Genomic DNA, 13,593 nt, shown 5'->3' with positions numbered 1-13,593 from the left:
CTTTATAGGCTATGAGAATGAGACCTGGATGTTAGCACTTCCAATTAGCGTTTTCTGAAAGTCATAAAAGTGGTCCTCATTTGTGAAGATTATCTTGCTGAACACAAACTTCGCTGTTTCATAAACTTTTGTTAACCACAGACCTTTTTTTTTCATACATTTAACCGAAATCCTACATACAAAAATCCCATTGACTTTTATAAGCAAGAGCTGGAAGTGCAGGCAGGGACTTGTGGGTAAGCCTACAAAAAACACCATCATCCCTGCTGTACTATTGGTATTGGAACAATAATTAACCTTACAGGAGGAGTCAACAATCAGCCAAACTGCATAGTTACTTTTCATTTATTTGGCAATGCAGAAGTCCTGCATAGCCAGACGCCCAGACCTATTCTCCACACTTCATTTTAGCCCTGTGCCAGTTCCTTGGATTAGTGACTGCAATATAATTACATTTTGGAAATTGTAATCCCATACATAGTTACTGGGGAGAGTAAGTAATAACTAAGTTACTGCCCAACACTGCGGACGACTGGCTCTACGTGCTTCAATCAGGGGCCTCCAGCCCGCACCGAGCCCAGTTCACAGGCCTTGCTGCTGGGGTTGGGGTTGGGGTTGGGGCGGCCCGCCCTCTTGCTGTTGACGCAAGTCGCTAACAGACCACATGGACTTCTGTTATAGAGTTTCAAACAAGCTCTCTGCCAATGACCATGGTCGTATGGACCTCGATGACCACCATGGAAAACGCTCGCCCTCGTCTGCTCCCATGTTTACAGTAAATGCTCGCCTCAGTTTCTGCTGAATCTGGAGGAAGAGGAAGATGGGTCAGCTTCCTGTTGCTGTCTACAGTAGTTAGTCATCATGGACACAAAGATAAACAGTTAGGCCAAGATTTTGACTGAATAAATATTAAATCATGTTAGTATGCATGTATGTATGTATGTATGTATGTATGTATGTATGTACGGTATGTTACTATGTATACTATGTATGTATGTATGTATGTATGTATGTATGTATGTATGTTACTATGTATACTATGTTTGTATGTATGTATGTATGTATGTATGTATGTATGTATGTATGTATGTATGTCTGTATACCATGTACAGGGAAATCTGGGTACCAATTGACTGTGTAAATTGTATCAAGGTTAAAGCATTTCTCTGTGTTTCTCAATCCTGGTCCTCTTGGTACCGAGTACTGTTATCCTGTACTGTATCCTGCAGGTAGTTTTCATAGCTGAATAATCAGGGACTGTTTACACCTGGGAGGCCAGCTGAATGTAACTAAAGCACCTGGCAGAACAGAAAACCAGGAGTGTTCTGGACTGGAGCTTCTCTAGATGAATGGCAGTAGCCTAAAGTGTGTATGAGCAATACTTACCAAGATGCTATTTTGCAGTCTTGCTATCCCTTAGTTCTCAACGGATGAACCTCACAAATCCATAATCATCACACAGTAGAATTATAACACCCTTCGTCTTTGTGCACAAAATGAGTATTAGGCTAGTGTGGTTCAGATTAGATCAGTGAGACTCTTGTGCTCTACTACAGTGCGTATTAGTACGTGCTTCTTGTTTACGATTCCACAACTAAAATCTGCAAAAGTCATCTCCGGATTCATGCTAATCTTACTGTGCTCTCCTGCATGTGCATCACGTATCTCAGATCCTTATCACTGCAGGTTCGAGGCGCCGCCGGCCATGGGAGAGTGAATGCCCTGAGGGCCTCGCACATAGCACCACTATCTCTGCTTGTTCCTGTTTACACTGCTGCCTCTCTGTCCAGCCACACCAGAGGGCTCCCTCCCCACAGGGAGGCTCCCTTCCGTGTCCTAACGCTCCCTGGGCGTCCGGAGCCCCCGAGGAACAAGCACAGATGTCAGGCCTCGTGCCCGCAGTCTTTAAACGCATCGCGGCAGATGTGATTCGACACAGACACCTGCTTCAGATATCCACATGGATCTAATCATTGTAATATTACACACACACACACACACACACACACCCTGCTCCAATATTGATTTTATGATTATAAAATAATATTAACCTGGAAACACTTTAGATTAGAGAACATATTAACTATTAATAAGTTGCTTATTATTATTATGCATATTAGTAGTGTATTGGTTAGTCATTACAAACTACTTATATTAGCACCTTATTCTACAAGTATAGCCCATTAACTATGGACGTTTCCCTCAATAACCTCCTAGTGCTTTTTGCAGTCAATAGGAAAGTTGTTATGAATTGGATGCTGATATCAAATTGTGACTAATATTCAGTTTTTTGCCCTAGAGGCAAGAGTTGATTCATAAATTAGGTCACATTGTCTTATCCCTCTGAGAAAGCTCAAAAGAAGATGTCATATTCTGGGTGTGTTTTGACATTTCTCATGGGTTTTGTTCATTCTATGGATTATATAACTGCTGCCAGGCACATTTCACGGGTGAAGAATTCCCAGAGGGCCTCACACATAACGTCTCTATCTCTGGCCCTTCCTGTTGACACTGCTGCCTCTGTGTGCAGCCACACTACAGCCAACTGGACTGGACTCAGTTAGAGGGAAAGGATGTCTCAACTGGACTGGACTCAGTTAGAGGGAAGGGAAGTCTCAACTGGACTGGACTCAGTTAGATGGAAGGGACGTCTCAACTGGACTGGACTCAGTTAGAGGGAAGGGACGTCTCAACTGGACTGGACTCAGTTAGAGGGGAGGGACATCTCAACTGGACTGGACTCAGTTAGAGGGAAGGGACATCTCAACTGGACTGCACTCAGTTAGAGGGAAGGGAAGTCTCAACTGGACTGGACTCAGTTAGATGGAAGGGACGTCTCAACTGGACTGGACTCAGTTAGAGGGAAGGGACGTCTCAACTGGACTGGACTCAGTTAGAGGGGAGGGACATCTCAACTGGACTGGACTCAGTTAGAGGGAAGGGACATCTCAACTGGACTGCACTCAGTTAGAGGGAAGGGAAGTCTCAACTGGACTGGACTCAGTTAGATGGAAGGGACGTCTCAACTGGACTGCACTCAGTTAGAGGGAAGGGAAGTCTCAACTGGACTGGACTCAGTTAGATGGAAGGGACGTCTCAACTGGACTGGACTCAGTTAGAGGGAAGGGACGTCTCAACTGGACTGGACTTAGTTAGAGGGAAGGGACATCTCAACTGGACTGGACTTAGTTAGAGGGAAGGGACATCTCAACTGGACTGCACTCAGTTAGAGGGAAGGGACGTCTCAACTGGACTGGACTCAGTTAGAGGGAAGGGACGTCTCAACTGGACTGGACTTAGTTAGAGGGAAGGGACATCTCAACTGGACTGGACTTAGTTAGAGGGAAGGGACATCTCAACTGGACTGCACTCAGTTAGAGGGAAGGGACGTCTCAACTGGACTGGACTCAGTTAGAGGGGAGGGACATCTCGACTGGACTGGACTCAGTTAGAGGGGAGGGACATCTCAACTGGACTGGACTCAGTTAGAGGGGAGGGACATCTCGACTGGACTGGACTCAGTTAGAGGGAAAGGACGTCTCAACTGGACTGAACTCAGTTAGAGGGAAGGGACGCCTCTGGGTTGAAGCCTCGCGATTTCACTGATCCCCTCCGACTCGCAAAACCAGATCCGTGACATGAACAAACCACAAGGCCAATTATAAATTGCATCAGGCTTTTGTGTCGGGCCCCTGGGTTTAGCTGTTTTAGCTGAGGGCCACACAGCTGGCTGCCTGTAAACTGTGTAGATCAAACAGTGAAACGAAGCTTCACTCTGTCCACATGATCAGCCAGGAGGGATGCAAACCTTTTGAACTCGTATTCGAGGTCGACAGAAAACAAACGGATGTTTTTCCAACATGTGAAGATGGCAACTGCAGAGCAGAATCTACCATCTACCGGTAATAACAAATCCCCGTCTAAAACATTTGAGTTGACTTAAATATTTGCTCTCATCGCTATCATATGATTCACTAATACTGATTTTGCACAACATATTTGGATGACAGAATAAGATACAGAATCAAACAGAATTCAGTAATTCATGCCCAATTTAATAATCTCATAGAAAACATTTGTTGAGCTGAGCCCAAGATACACCATCTTACCATACATTGTGTGAGGAAAACACTGAAAAAATACATTTGAAACAATGTTATATATTTCAGCATATATGCTTATAGCTGTACAATGACCCGTCACCGTACACAATATACTGCAGTAACAATCAATTCAGCCTTCATAAGGATAAAAAAAGAGAGGAGGGGGGGAAGGGGGGACTTGACTTTCTCTGCCAAGCATCTCAAACGAGATGTTGCGCGTTAAGACTTCTGTACAAACATTTTTTGGGAGTTTCAAACTTAAACATACATTTGAAATTTGAACTCTCTGTTTCATCAGAACACCAAGAAAAGGTCCAAATTGAGCTGCATAACTTCATGTTATGGTCTTAGCAAAACAAAAAGTAAAAAACCCAACAGAACCACCAGACATGTTTGACATGTGGTTGGTAGTGCATATAAATAATACCAAATGTACAGTGGATATCATCGATCAACATCAATATTATTATGTACAAGGAAAAGATAATAAATACACTGTTACAAACAGCTGAAGGGTCAGCACGACATGGCTGGGTGCAACAAGAGATTGTGCGACTGTGATCGTTTACATACATACACACACGCACGCACGCACACACACACACGCACGCACGCACACACACACACACACACACACACACACACTGGAAAAGACATGTGACACTATTGACTTTCCCTACTGCGAGGGTTGCAACTATTGCAACAATGTGGTACCTTTAAGGTAGTGTTGGACAGATCGGCAACCAGCTGCACAACTGTCTAAATACTCAAAGTGCTAGAATAAAAAAAACAATAAGATAAGACTCGATCACTATGGTTTTTTCTTTTATGTGTCTAAAGTCATTCAAAGCTTGAAACGCGTCGCTTGTATGTTCATTCTATTGGAATGCTGTCAGAAAACGTATGCTTAACCGCAACAGGTGTTATGTGTGTGAGCTCATGAACTGAAAGGATTTAATCCTTTTGGTTCATCTTGCAATCATTACAAGATGAATTTCTTCTCCACCTTCCTTGACTGAGATTAGTGGAAGAGCTCGGCATAATCTCGTGTGTGACAAGCTCGTTTTATTCTGTTCTCAAAATAATCTGGTTTTAGTTGTTGGTGTTGATTAGCCCCAACTCTTGATTCAGCTCAAAATTTGAGTTGCTTGATGAAATGAGGATGTGAGGGATCAATTTGCTTTCTGCGTGGAGGATTGATATGTTCTTGTCAAGCATGGCATCACACTTTCCCAAGGTGGCAGTGAATACAGTACGTCAAAGTGCTTTCATCACAAGATCTTTGGAGTTTTTCAGAACTTTGGATTTTTTTTAATTTTTTTAACCAAACAAAAATTCCCCACTTTCAGGGAGACTGAATTATAAGGAAGTGAGTTAACTCCTTATGTGATGAATTTGAAATTAGTCAAATGTTTGGATAGGGGCTTTATCTATATTCATTACATCGAATAGAATAATATTTGGTTTTTACATGTGTACATAATGTCTTGTGACTTAGAAAATATCTGACGCTATACACTCTCTTCGCCCTATGACACAAAGTGCAAATTGTGCTGGGAAGTGAAATGATTTTCAGAGATAGATCCACTGAACACTTTTTGTGTGAGAACAAGCTTATACTATTGCCAGAAGAACATTCGGAAGATTTGACAGAACTTCAGGAAGACTGTGTGAGACATATTATACGTAGGTCTTCTTTGTAGAAAACACCTTGTACAGCTGCGTGAACGTGATCAATAAATTATAAAAAAAGCACTTACAAAAGACATGGTTGTAAAAAAGGCACACATCTTTAGACAAGTGTTAGAAAAAGTAAACTACTACAAATGCATGTTGACCAGTAGTTTGGTTGGACACTTTACCAGGTGGTGTCCAACACAATACAAAGAATCTAAATGAACGTAAAAAAAAATGTCCTGAAATGCAAGCTCAGAGTTCTTTACTTGTCCCAGTACATAGATAGATATCGTCCGTTTCACGTTCCGAGAGAACCAGGACCCAGCTCTGTCTGTACAGTACAGTACAGTACAGTACAGTAGTCCTTTCTTCTTTCCTCCCTTTCTGGGGGCTCAAAAACAAACCAACGCAGGGTTTCCAACCCTCCTCTGCAGGGGGTGGGCCCGTCAGTCAGGCCTTCTTAGCCAGGCAGCTCCGAAGAGCCAGATTGCAGGATTGCTCCACTGCAATAAAATTAATTCAGCGATACCCACACGGCCACCGGGCGGGGGTGGGGTGGGGGTTCGGTTATGTCTCGGCGGGGAAGACGTCACCTCGCAAGTGGCCGTCTCTACCTCGTCTCGACCCCGTCCTGACCGTCGCATCCGTCCGCTGTCTCCATCGCCCCGCTCTCCGTGTCTCCACTCTGCCCGTCTTGCTCGTCCAGTGTCAGCTCGAACTGGAACTTGCTGCCCACCGGCCTGCCCTCCTCCTCCCCGGGCGGGCTGCCCTCCCCGTCGCTGGGGTAGAAGGGAGGGGAGGGGCTCTGGGGGATCATGCTCTGGTACCAGTTCCTGTTGTCCTCCAGCGTGTCCAGGATGTCCTGGGCGTCCGGGTGCACCAGGTCGGCCCACGTCTCCCACAGTGGGTGGACGATGTAGTCGATGAAGCCCACCTGGAAGAGTTAAGGAGGGTGATGTTAGGGCTGTGCAATGAATCAAATTTTCTCAAATACAATTTTGGCTTCCCACAATTATGAAAACAAGATACTTGAGATAATAAATAAATAAATAAATAAATAAATAAATAAATATACATTTTTATATCTGTGCTGTGATGATAGTCTTGAATGCGTTATCTACCTGTGTTCTCTCCACTGAGGCGGTGTGCTTGTCACACATGGGGCTAATCTCCATCCCCCTCTCCCTCTCCCTGTCCCCCTGGTGGAAGAACTCGTCCATGATGCGGTCGGTCCACTGCCGGTACAGATCCAGAGACTTGGTTGGGTTGCTCAGGTCAGCACAGTGAACCATGTTACGCAGAACCTGCAGAAGATCAACAGTTTAGCAAAGGTTATTATAGTTAACTAAAAGTAAACTAAAAAGTAAAACTAGTAGATGTGAAAAAACACATTCTAGTTAACTAGGGGGGAAGGACTTTAGAATTTTTTTTAAACTAACTGAAATGACATCGCGTACTTAAAAACTAAGATAAAATACAAATATAGAGAAAATGTACTTATTGCGTCAAGTTTTGATGCTTAATTAAGGATATTTAATGTTATCAGGGTACAAAGGTTAAAAACGAAAAATTAAAAAATAATGAAAAATACAAAACTATAACAAATCTGGTATGCGGGCATGCTTCATACCTGCATCCTGTCTGTATAGTTGTCCAGCAGCAGAACTCCAGAGCTGGTGACCTTCTTGGTTTCCACCATGGTCTTCAGGTCAGCCAGCAAGCTCATGTGTTTCGACATGTCGGTCGCCAAAACCTGGCAGAGAAAAACAAGGAAAGTGGTGTAAGGAAAGACTGAGGAGTAATGCAAGGGAAAGTCATCAGACAAGATATGCAGACGTTTGCTCACCATGTCTATGACCATCCTCCTGAGGCTCTGCCTCTGCTTCTTGGTGAGGTTTTGGAAGATGTCACAGTTGTCCTCCTGCAGCAGCTTGAAGCCTACAGCCAGGTGGTGGTTCTCCAGCACTGACTCATCGTTGTACATCAGAGCCAGCTCTGAGTCTGGAGACAGGGAGAGAGGGAGAGGGAGACACGATGATCCCATTAAAACCATGCAAATATTTCTGCCTTTTTTCTTAAGTAGACTAAATAGAAACCTGTAAACTTGTGCGAGGGACCAAAGAGAACTTACTGGTGTTGATGAGGAACTGGTTGGACACTCCTGGGTGGTCCACATCGTGAATGGCCGCTGCAAAAATGGCCGCCAAGATCTCCAGATCAGTGAAGACCGCCTGCATTTGAAGAGGAGGAAGAAGAAAAGAAAGATTATAAATACAGCGATGACCAGGCTTCCCGGTACAGGAAGTGGCTTAAGACATTTTAGAATATTTCAAAGACCTTTTGTTAATGTTACCTGCTAGTGAATTTAAGACCAATTTAAAAGTTTATCGAAAATAAACGAAGATGTAACTACTGAAAGTTCTGAACTATAAATGGCTCAAGTTCCTCTAATAATTTAATCATAATTCTTTTTAAGGCTTAAGGCATTTCCTGACTCTTCAAGGACGCATGGCTACACTTTTGCGTTTCTGGACAGTAAGATGTACAGTAAAAGGCCGATCACAGAGAACCAGCGAGTTGAGAACAGACTGGACGGCACTCACGTCCAGTGCGGGCGTGGCCAGCAGGATGTGAGTGGACTGGGCCACGTCGGCCGCGTGCAGGCTGTTGTGGTACGCCACGTCCGAGTGGTAGTGCTCCTCCAGGGTCAGCATGAACGTCACAAAGGTGTCCGCCGGAATCTTGAACGTCCGCATCAGGTCTCGCTCCTGCATGCCAACACACAGGGAGGACAAAGAGGGACAAAACGAAACCTTAACAAGAGGAAGAAATGACACAACTACATTTAATTTGGACGCCATTAGTTTGTGATTCATATGTGATTCATATGGTCGAGCAGAATCTGCGCTGCTGCCAGGTATGATTCACTGTTAGAAATGGATTTGAAGTGCTGGTTTCCATCCAGCAGATGCTCTTAGGGGTGTAGTAGTGTGATAGTGACAGCTGGACATCACAGAGGATGTACTCGACACATTGAAGTGGGCTGTGTGCTGGTGACTCACCGCCCTCTTGCCTACTGCACCCATATGTGCGTGTGTGTGTGTGTGCATATGTAAGAGTGTGTGTGTGTGTGTGTGTGTGTGTGTGCGTGTGTGTGTGTGTAAGCTCGCCCCCATTTCAGGGCACTGACCTGAAAGATGGTGTACATGACGCACGTGAGCGGTCGGTTGTGCGAATGGTCGGCCACCCTGAAGATGTTCAGGCCCCATTTATTGATGTTCTCCAGGTCCTGAGAAAGAAGGAATGGACAGAGAGGACTTTTAAGTGTCTATCCCTTTCCATCTTCTCCATGTCTCAATGATAGGGTGAGACTTCTTGAACGGTGCCTTTCGCCAGGGTTTGATCTACGTACCTTCGATAGCAGCTCCTCCTGGTCCGTCTTGACCCCGAAGCGGTTGGCGGTGGAGCTGGAGAGGCCGTCCGTGTGGCCGACCTTCCTCACCCCACTGATCTGACTCATCATCCCAGCCGGCTGCTGCTGCTGCTGCTGCTGCGGCTGGCCGCCATGATGCCCCTGGTGCCCCTGCCTCCTCTTCCTCTCCCTGGACTTGGGAACTGCACACGGCACCTCCAACTCATTCTGCTTGTCTGGGGAGAAAAGGAAAACGTGGTAAGAGAGTGGAATTGAATTCTCCCAAAGACAAAAGAGCGACTAGCCCACGCTGGGTTAGCATCCTGGCTTGTCTCGCCACTGTACCGAGTAAACAAATGTAACTCTAAACTCTCACACGCAGGCGTCACCACATTCAATCATCAGCTCCACTGACAGTTACTCAATTAGCAAGGCAATTACAGTCTCCAATATTAACAACAATCCCATTCAGTTGACAGCAGTATTATGAACAATTGAAAATGAATCAATTATATTGAAACATTCATATATGTCGACAGGGACGTCTTATTCCCAAGATGGCTCAACGAGTACTAATGAGCTGTTATGAAATCTGAAAGTACTGTAGTTCAATGGCCCGCATGCCTTCTGAGAAGCAGAGTGACGTCTGAGCAATAACCCAGAACAGTTGACTCATATTAGGCAGACATGTTCAGAGGAGCGAGTAGTAAATATGCGGGTTTATTTGGTGCAGGTGGTTCCACTTCCTTCCAGACTAAGATTCTGACATGGTGTGTGCAGCTGACACTGTGTGTGTGTGTGTGTGTGTGTGTGTGTGTGTGTGCAGCTGACACTGTGTGTGTGTGGGCGTGTGTGTGCGTGTGACTCCGTCTGTCTGTGTACGTGCGTCACATACGCCACAGTGAAAATGAATCTCTCAGCTGCCTTCTCGACAAGGCACACCAGGCAGGGGGGAACTAGTGATCTCACTACACCTGACAGGTGCTCGCTGCAATGCAGATGACAACACCACAGCTCTGCTTCAGAAGCCGAGCTGAGCTGCCTCCTCTCTCTCTCCCGCTGTGTGTTTGTCTCTTCTCCCCACGAGCGGCAGACTCTGTCACCGCGTTATTTCTAGCATTGAGAAACATCTCATTTCTCCACCATCCCTTCTTCCTCTATTTCTCAATGATCTCCTCCATCTCTGTGTTGCTCCATCGTTCCCCTCTTCCCCCCTCTGTTCTCCTTTGGGGTTTCCCCCCTCCGAGGGGAGAAGAAGATGGAGGCATGTTTACAGCAGGCAGAGCAGAACGGTGCAGTGCGCAGTGAAGCAGAGGAGAAGACAGACAAGCTGTGGAGTCCCAGCGTCAGACCTGCTGCGAACTGTCGTCCGGACACAAGCCACAAGCTGACTGGTTGAAAGGCTGGCAGGGTGGCTGACCAGCGGACTGTGTTACTGGCTATAGTGGGTTGGTTGGACAGGTGGACAGGTTGTGGACTGGACAGCTGGCGGCCTGACTGAAGCGGACTGGCTGGCTGGTCCCCAAAGCGCCGCTCGGCTTTTAAGAGACAAAGAAGGACTGCTGTCCTTCTGATGAATAATGCAGTGTCTGGTCCTCATGGCTCTCTACACACACACACACACACGGACCAACTCGCCACTCTCATGGGCGCACACACACTTTTCTCCCCCCACTCTCTCCAGAGAGAAGTCTTCCCTAAGTACAGCCCCGTTGCCTCCCTCCACCTCTGTGCAGTGAGAGCGAGGGGACTCTCTCTCTGCCTCTCTCTCTCTCTGCCTCTCTCTCCCTCTCTCTCTTCCAGATCCAGATCAGACTGGTTTGAGAGCAGTGGTGCAGACCAACTACCAGGCTCTCCACTCCCCAGCACATGCTTAAGGTCCCTCATGATGACCTTGGCACCCAGGCTACTGTGGCATTCCCCAGGGGACACTGGTAGGGTCGGGCGTTGAGAACCAGTTCCAAATTGGAACCAGTTCCAGTTTGAACCCGGGCCCAATTATGATTCCAAAAGGAATTGAAAGTCCAAAGGAATCGAAAAGGAATCTGTTTTTTCCTAAATAAATTCTGCGTGCAGAAAATATTTGAAATCCGAGTTCCCACCTGAACATATTACAGTAAGTGGCAGACACGGATGGCGTGTCAATTAAACTGTCAATTAAATTTTTTATAATTTTTTTTAAACTGTTGATGTTTACAAAAGTTCATAATAAACAACACGCAATGTTATGATAATATGAATATGACTTGTGTAATGGTTTTTGAAAGGATCTTTTTTCTCTGTGAAATAAGCATGTGGCTTTGACCCTGCCCCTCAAAGAATTGGAATTGAGAATCGTTGAGAACCCGGAATCGATACGCAGAATCGGAATCAGAATCGTTCAAATCCAAACGATACCCGACCCTAGACGTCGGCTCGTTTAAGTCTCACGTTGTACCGACGCATGATGTAGCATAGTGTGACTTACTGTATGTGTACCATGTTTTGAGTCCAATGCATGCTTCAGTCTGTGTGTTACTCTAAGTGTCTGTGCGTGTGTGAGTGTGTGTGTGTGTGTGTGTGTGTGTGTGTGTGTGTGTGTGCGTGTGTGAGTGCTACCATGCTCACCTAGGAAGGTGTTGGAGATGTACTCTGACACTTGGTTTCCAGAGCGACTCATCTCTGACAGGTGGCTCAGCTCCCGGTTCAGCATCCTCTTGAACTGGAGTCACAGAGGAAGAAAGGAGAAAATAACACATTATAAGATTAAGTGGACGCATAATCAAAACACTTAGAAAACATTTGGGGAGAATCACATCATTATGGCCCGAATTTCGAGGCTGTTTCCGAGCAGAGGGATGAAGCGTTTCCTGCTATTTAATTTTCCACTGGAATATGTCCCATGGGAGGTGGGCCTCTGTGTCTTTAGACACCATATAAGGAGTGCGTTTAGGTTTTCCCAGGTCCTGGTTCCAGTTAGTCACTAAGCTTGACCGTTTAGCATTTCAAGCATAAACAAACAAGATGCATTATCAAGTTTATGAAAAACAAAAATTGCGGCAGATTTTTCTCGGCACACACAGTACCACTCGGCACACACAGTACAGTACCACTCGGCACACACAGTACCACTCGGCTAGCGTTGGATATTGCATGATGACAGAATTAGGCTACGCACGCGCACGCACGCACACACACACACACACACACACACACACACACACACACACACACACACACACAGTCCCTTCCACAGCTCTCCGCTGGGACACACCTTGATGTATCCCCAGGAGACCGTGAGCAGGTAGTTGGCCTCAGGCATGGTGCTGCGCTGTGCTGTGCCCCTGGCGCTCCCCAGCAGAAGCCCTGTACGCTCCTCTCTGAGTGGACCCCCAAGGCTGAGCTCAAACCTGCAGCCCCCAAAGCTCACGGCGCTTCTTCCCACACGCTCGGCTTACGGTCTGAAAAGCAGCACGAAGCTACAGCTGAAGTGTGGAGAGGGGCTGCGACAGACCCTCATCCCTGGTGTCCCCCCCGCTTTTCCCCCAGAACGCGCTCGCAAAAAACCAGCCGCTAGAGAGCAACGGAATCTCCCTCTCCTGCTGGCTGCGATCGATATTTCCCTTTTCTGTCTTTTTGTCTTTGCGTCTCTCTCCCTTGCTGCTTCTCTGTAGAGGGAAGCTGATGAGACGAAGAAAAGGACATCCAGCGGTCCTCCAGCCTGGTCTGAGCGAGGCTCCGAGAGGAAAGGCGGGCTTCCAAGAGAGGAAAAGAGAGGAGGGGACCGAAGGAGGCGGGGTGGGGGGGCGTCCAGCCGTAGAGTCCCCCTGTGGGCTGCTGGAGTCTCTCTCTCTCTCTCTGCCTCCCTCCCTCGCTAAACACTAAGCTATGCACAGCACTGCAGAACACAGGAGCTTGGAGAATCCCCCCCCCCCTTCTTCATCTCATCTCTCCCTCCTCCATTCTCTGCCCCTGCTCAGTAATGCAGAACAGATCCATGGCACACTGCTCAGTAATGCATAACAGACCCATGGCACACTGCTCAGTAATGCAGAACAGACCCATGGCACACTGCGCAATGTGAGGCTTCAAGTTCAAAAGCAACATCACATGATGGGCAACAAGACGCAGGCTTTTTAATTGGCTCGTTTGGCTTTGAGTGTTCTTTCTCATCAGAATAGGACACCAAGCTGCTGTGGGTGGCGAGTCGCTGTGTTTCCAAACACCTACTCATTACGATGTACTTGTTGTTGATATCAGCGTACCGTGTCTACTATATATTGACAGTAAAACAGCGTGTACGGAAAATATATAGAAGACACAGTGCGCGGATATCCACAACAAGTACATCCTAATGAGTAGGTGTTTCGCAGCACGGCATTAACCCTGTCCCTGAATGTACTTGTCGTAGAGATCAGTGTA

General features: G+C 46.4%; 1 protein-coding gene across 1 annotated transcript in view; it reads right to left on the bottom strand.

Annotated features, from left to right (window-relative positions):
• Nucleotides 1-4,042: 4,042 nt before the first annotated feature.
• Nucleotides 4,043-13,593, bottom strand: part of LOC310797239 (3',5'-cyclic-AMP phosphodiesterase 4B-like) — a gene marked incomplete at its 5' end in the record, with an annotated part of 56,410 nt that continues 46,859 nt past the window's right edge. Inside the window, 9 exons of the mRNA XM_083659595.1 lie at nucleotides 4,043-6,714; nucleotides 6,902-7,084; nucleotides 7,411-7,533; nucleotides 7,627-7,781; nucleotides 7,912-8,011; nucleotides 8,384-8,548; nucleotides 8,971-9,069; nucleotides 9,193-9,428; nucleotides 11,800-11,893. Of these exons, the coding sequence (XP_083515721.1) occupies nucleotides 6,391-6,714; nucleotides 6,902-7,084; nucleotides 7,411-7,533; nucleotides 7,627-7,781; nucleotides 7,912-8,011; nucleotides 8,384-8,548; nucleotides 8,971-9,069; nucleotides 9,193-9,428; nucleotides 11,800-11,893 (1,479 nt within the window). The 3' untranslated portion in view covers nucleotides 4,043-6,390. The remainder of the gene's footprint in view (nucleotides 6,715-6,901; nucleotides 7,085-7,410; nucleotides 7,534-7,626; nucleotides 7,782-7,911; nucleotides 8,012-8,383; nucleotides 8,549-8,970; nucleotides 9,070-9,192; nucleotides 9,429-11,799; nucleotides 11,894-13,593) is intronic.

Source organism: Poromitra crassiceps (assembly GCF_964638095.1).
Source record: "Poromitra crassiceps genome assembly, chromosome: 23".
Lineage (NCBI taxonomy): Eukaryota > Metazoa > Chordata > Actinopteri > Beryciformes > Melamphaidae > Poromitra > Poromitra crassiceps.
The sequence above is the reverse complement of the archived record's forward strand: the minus strand, read 5'-3'. Positions and strand labels throughout refer to the sequence as shown.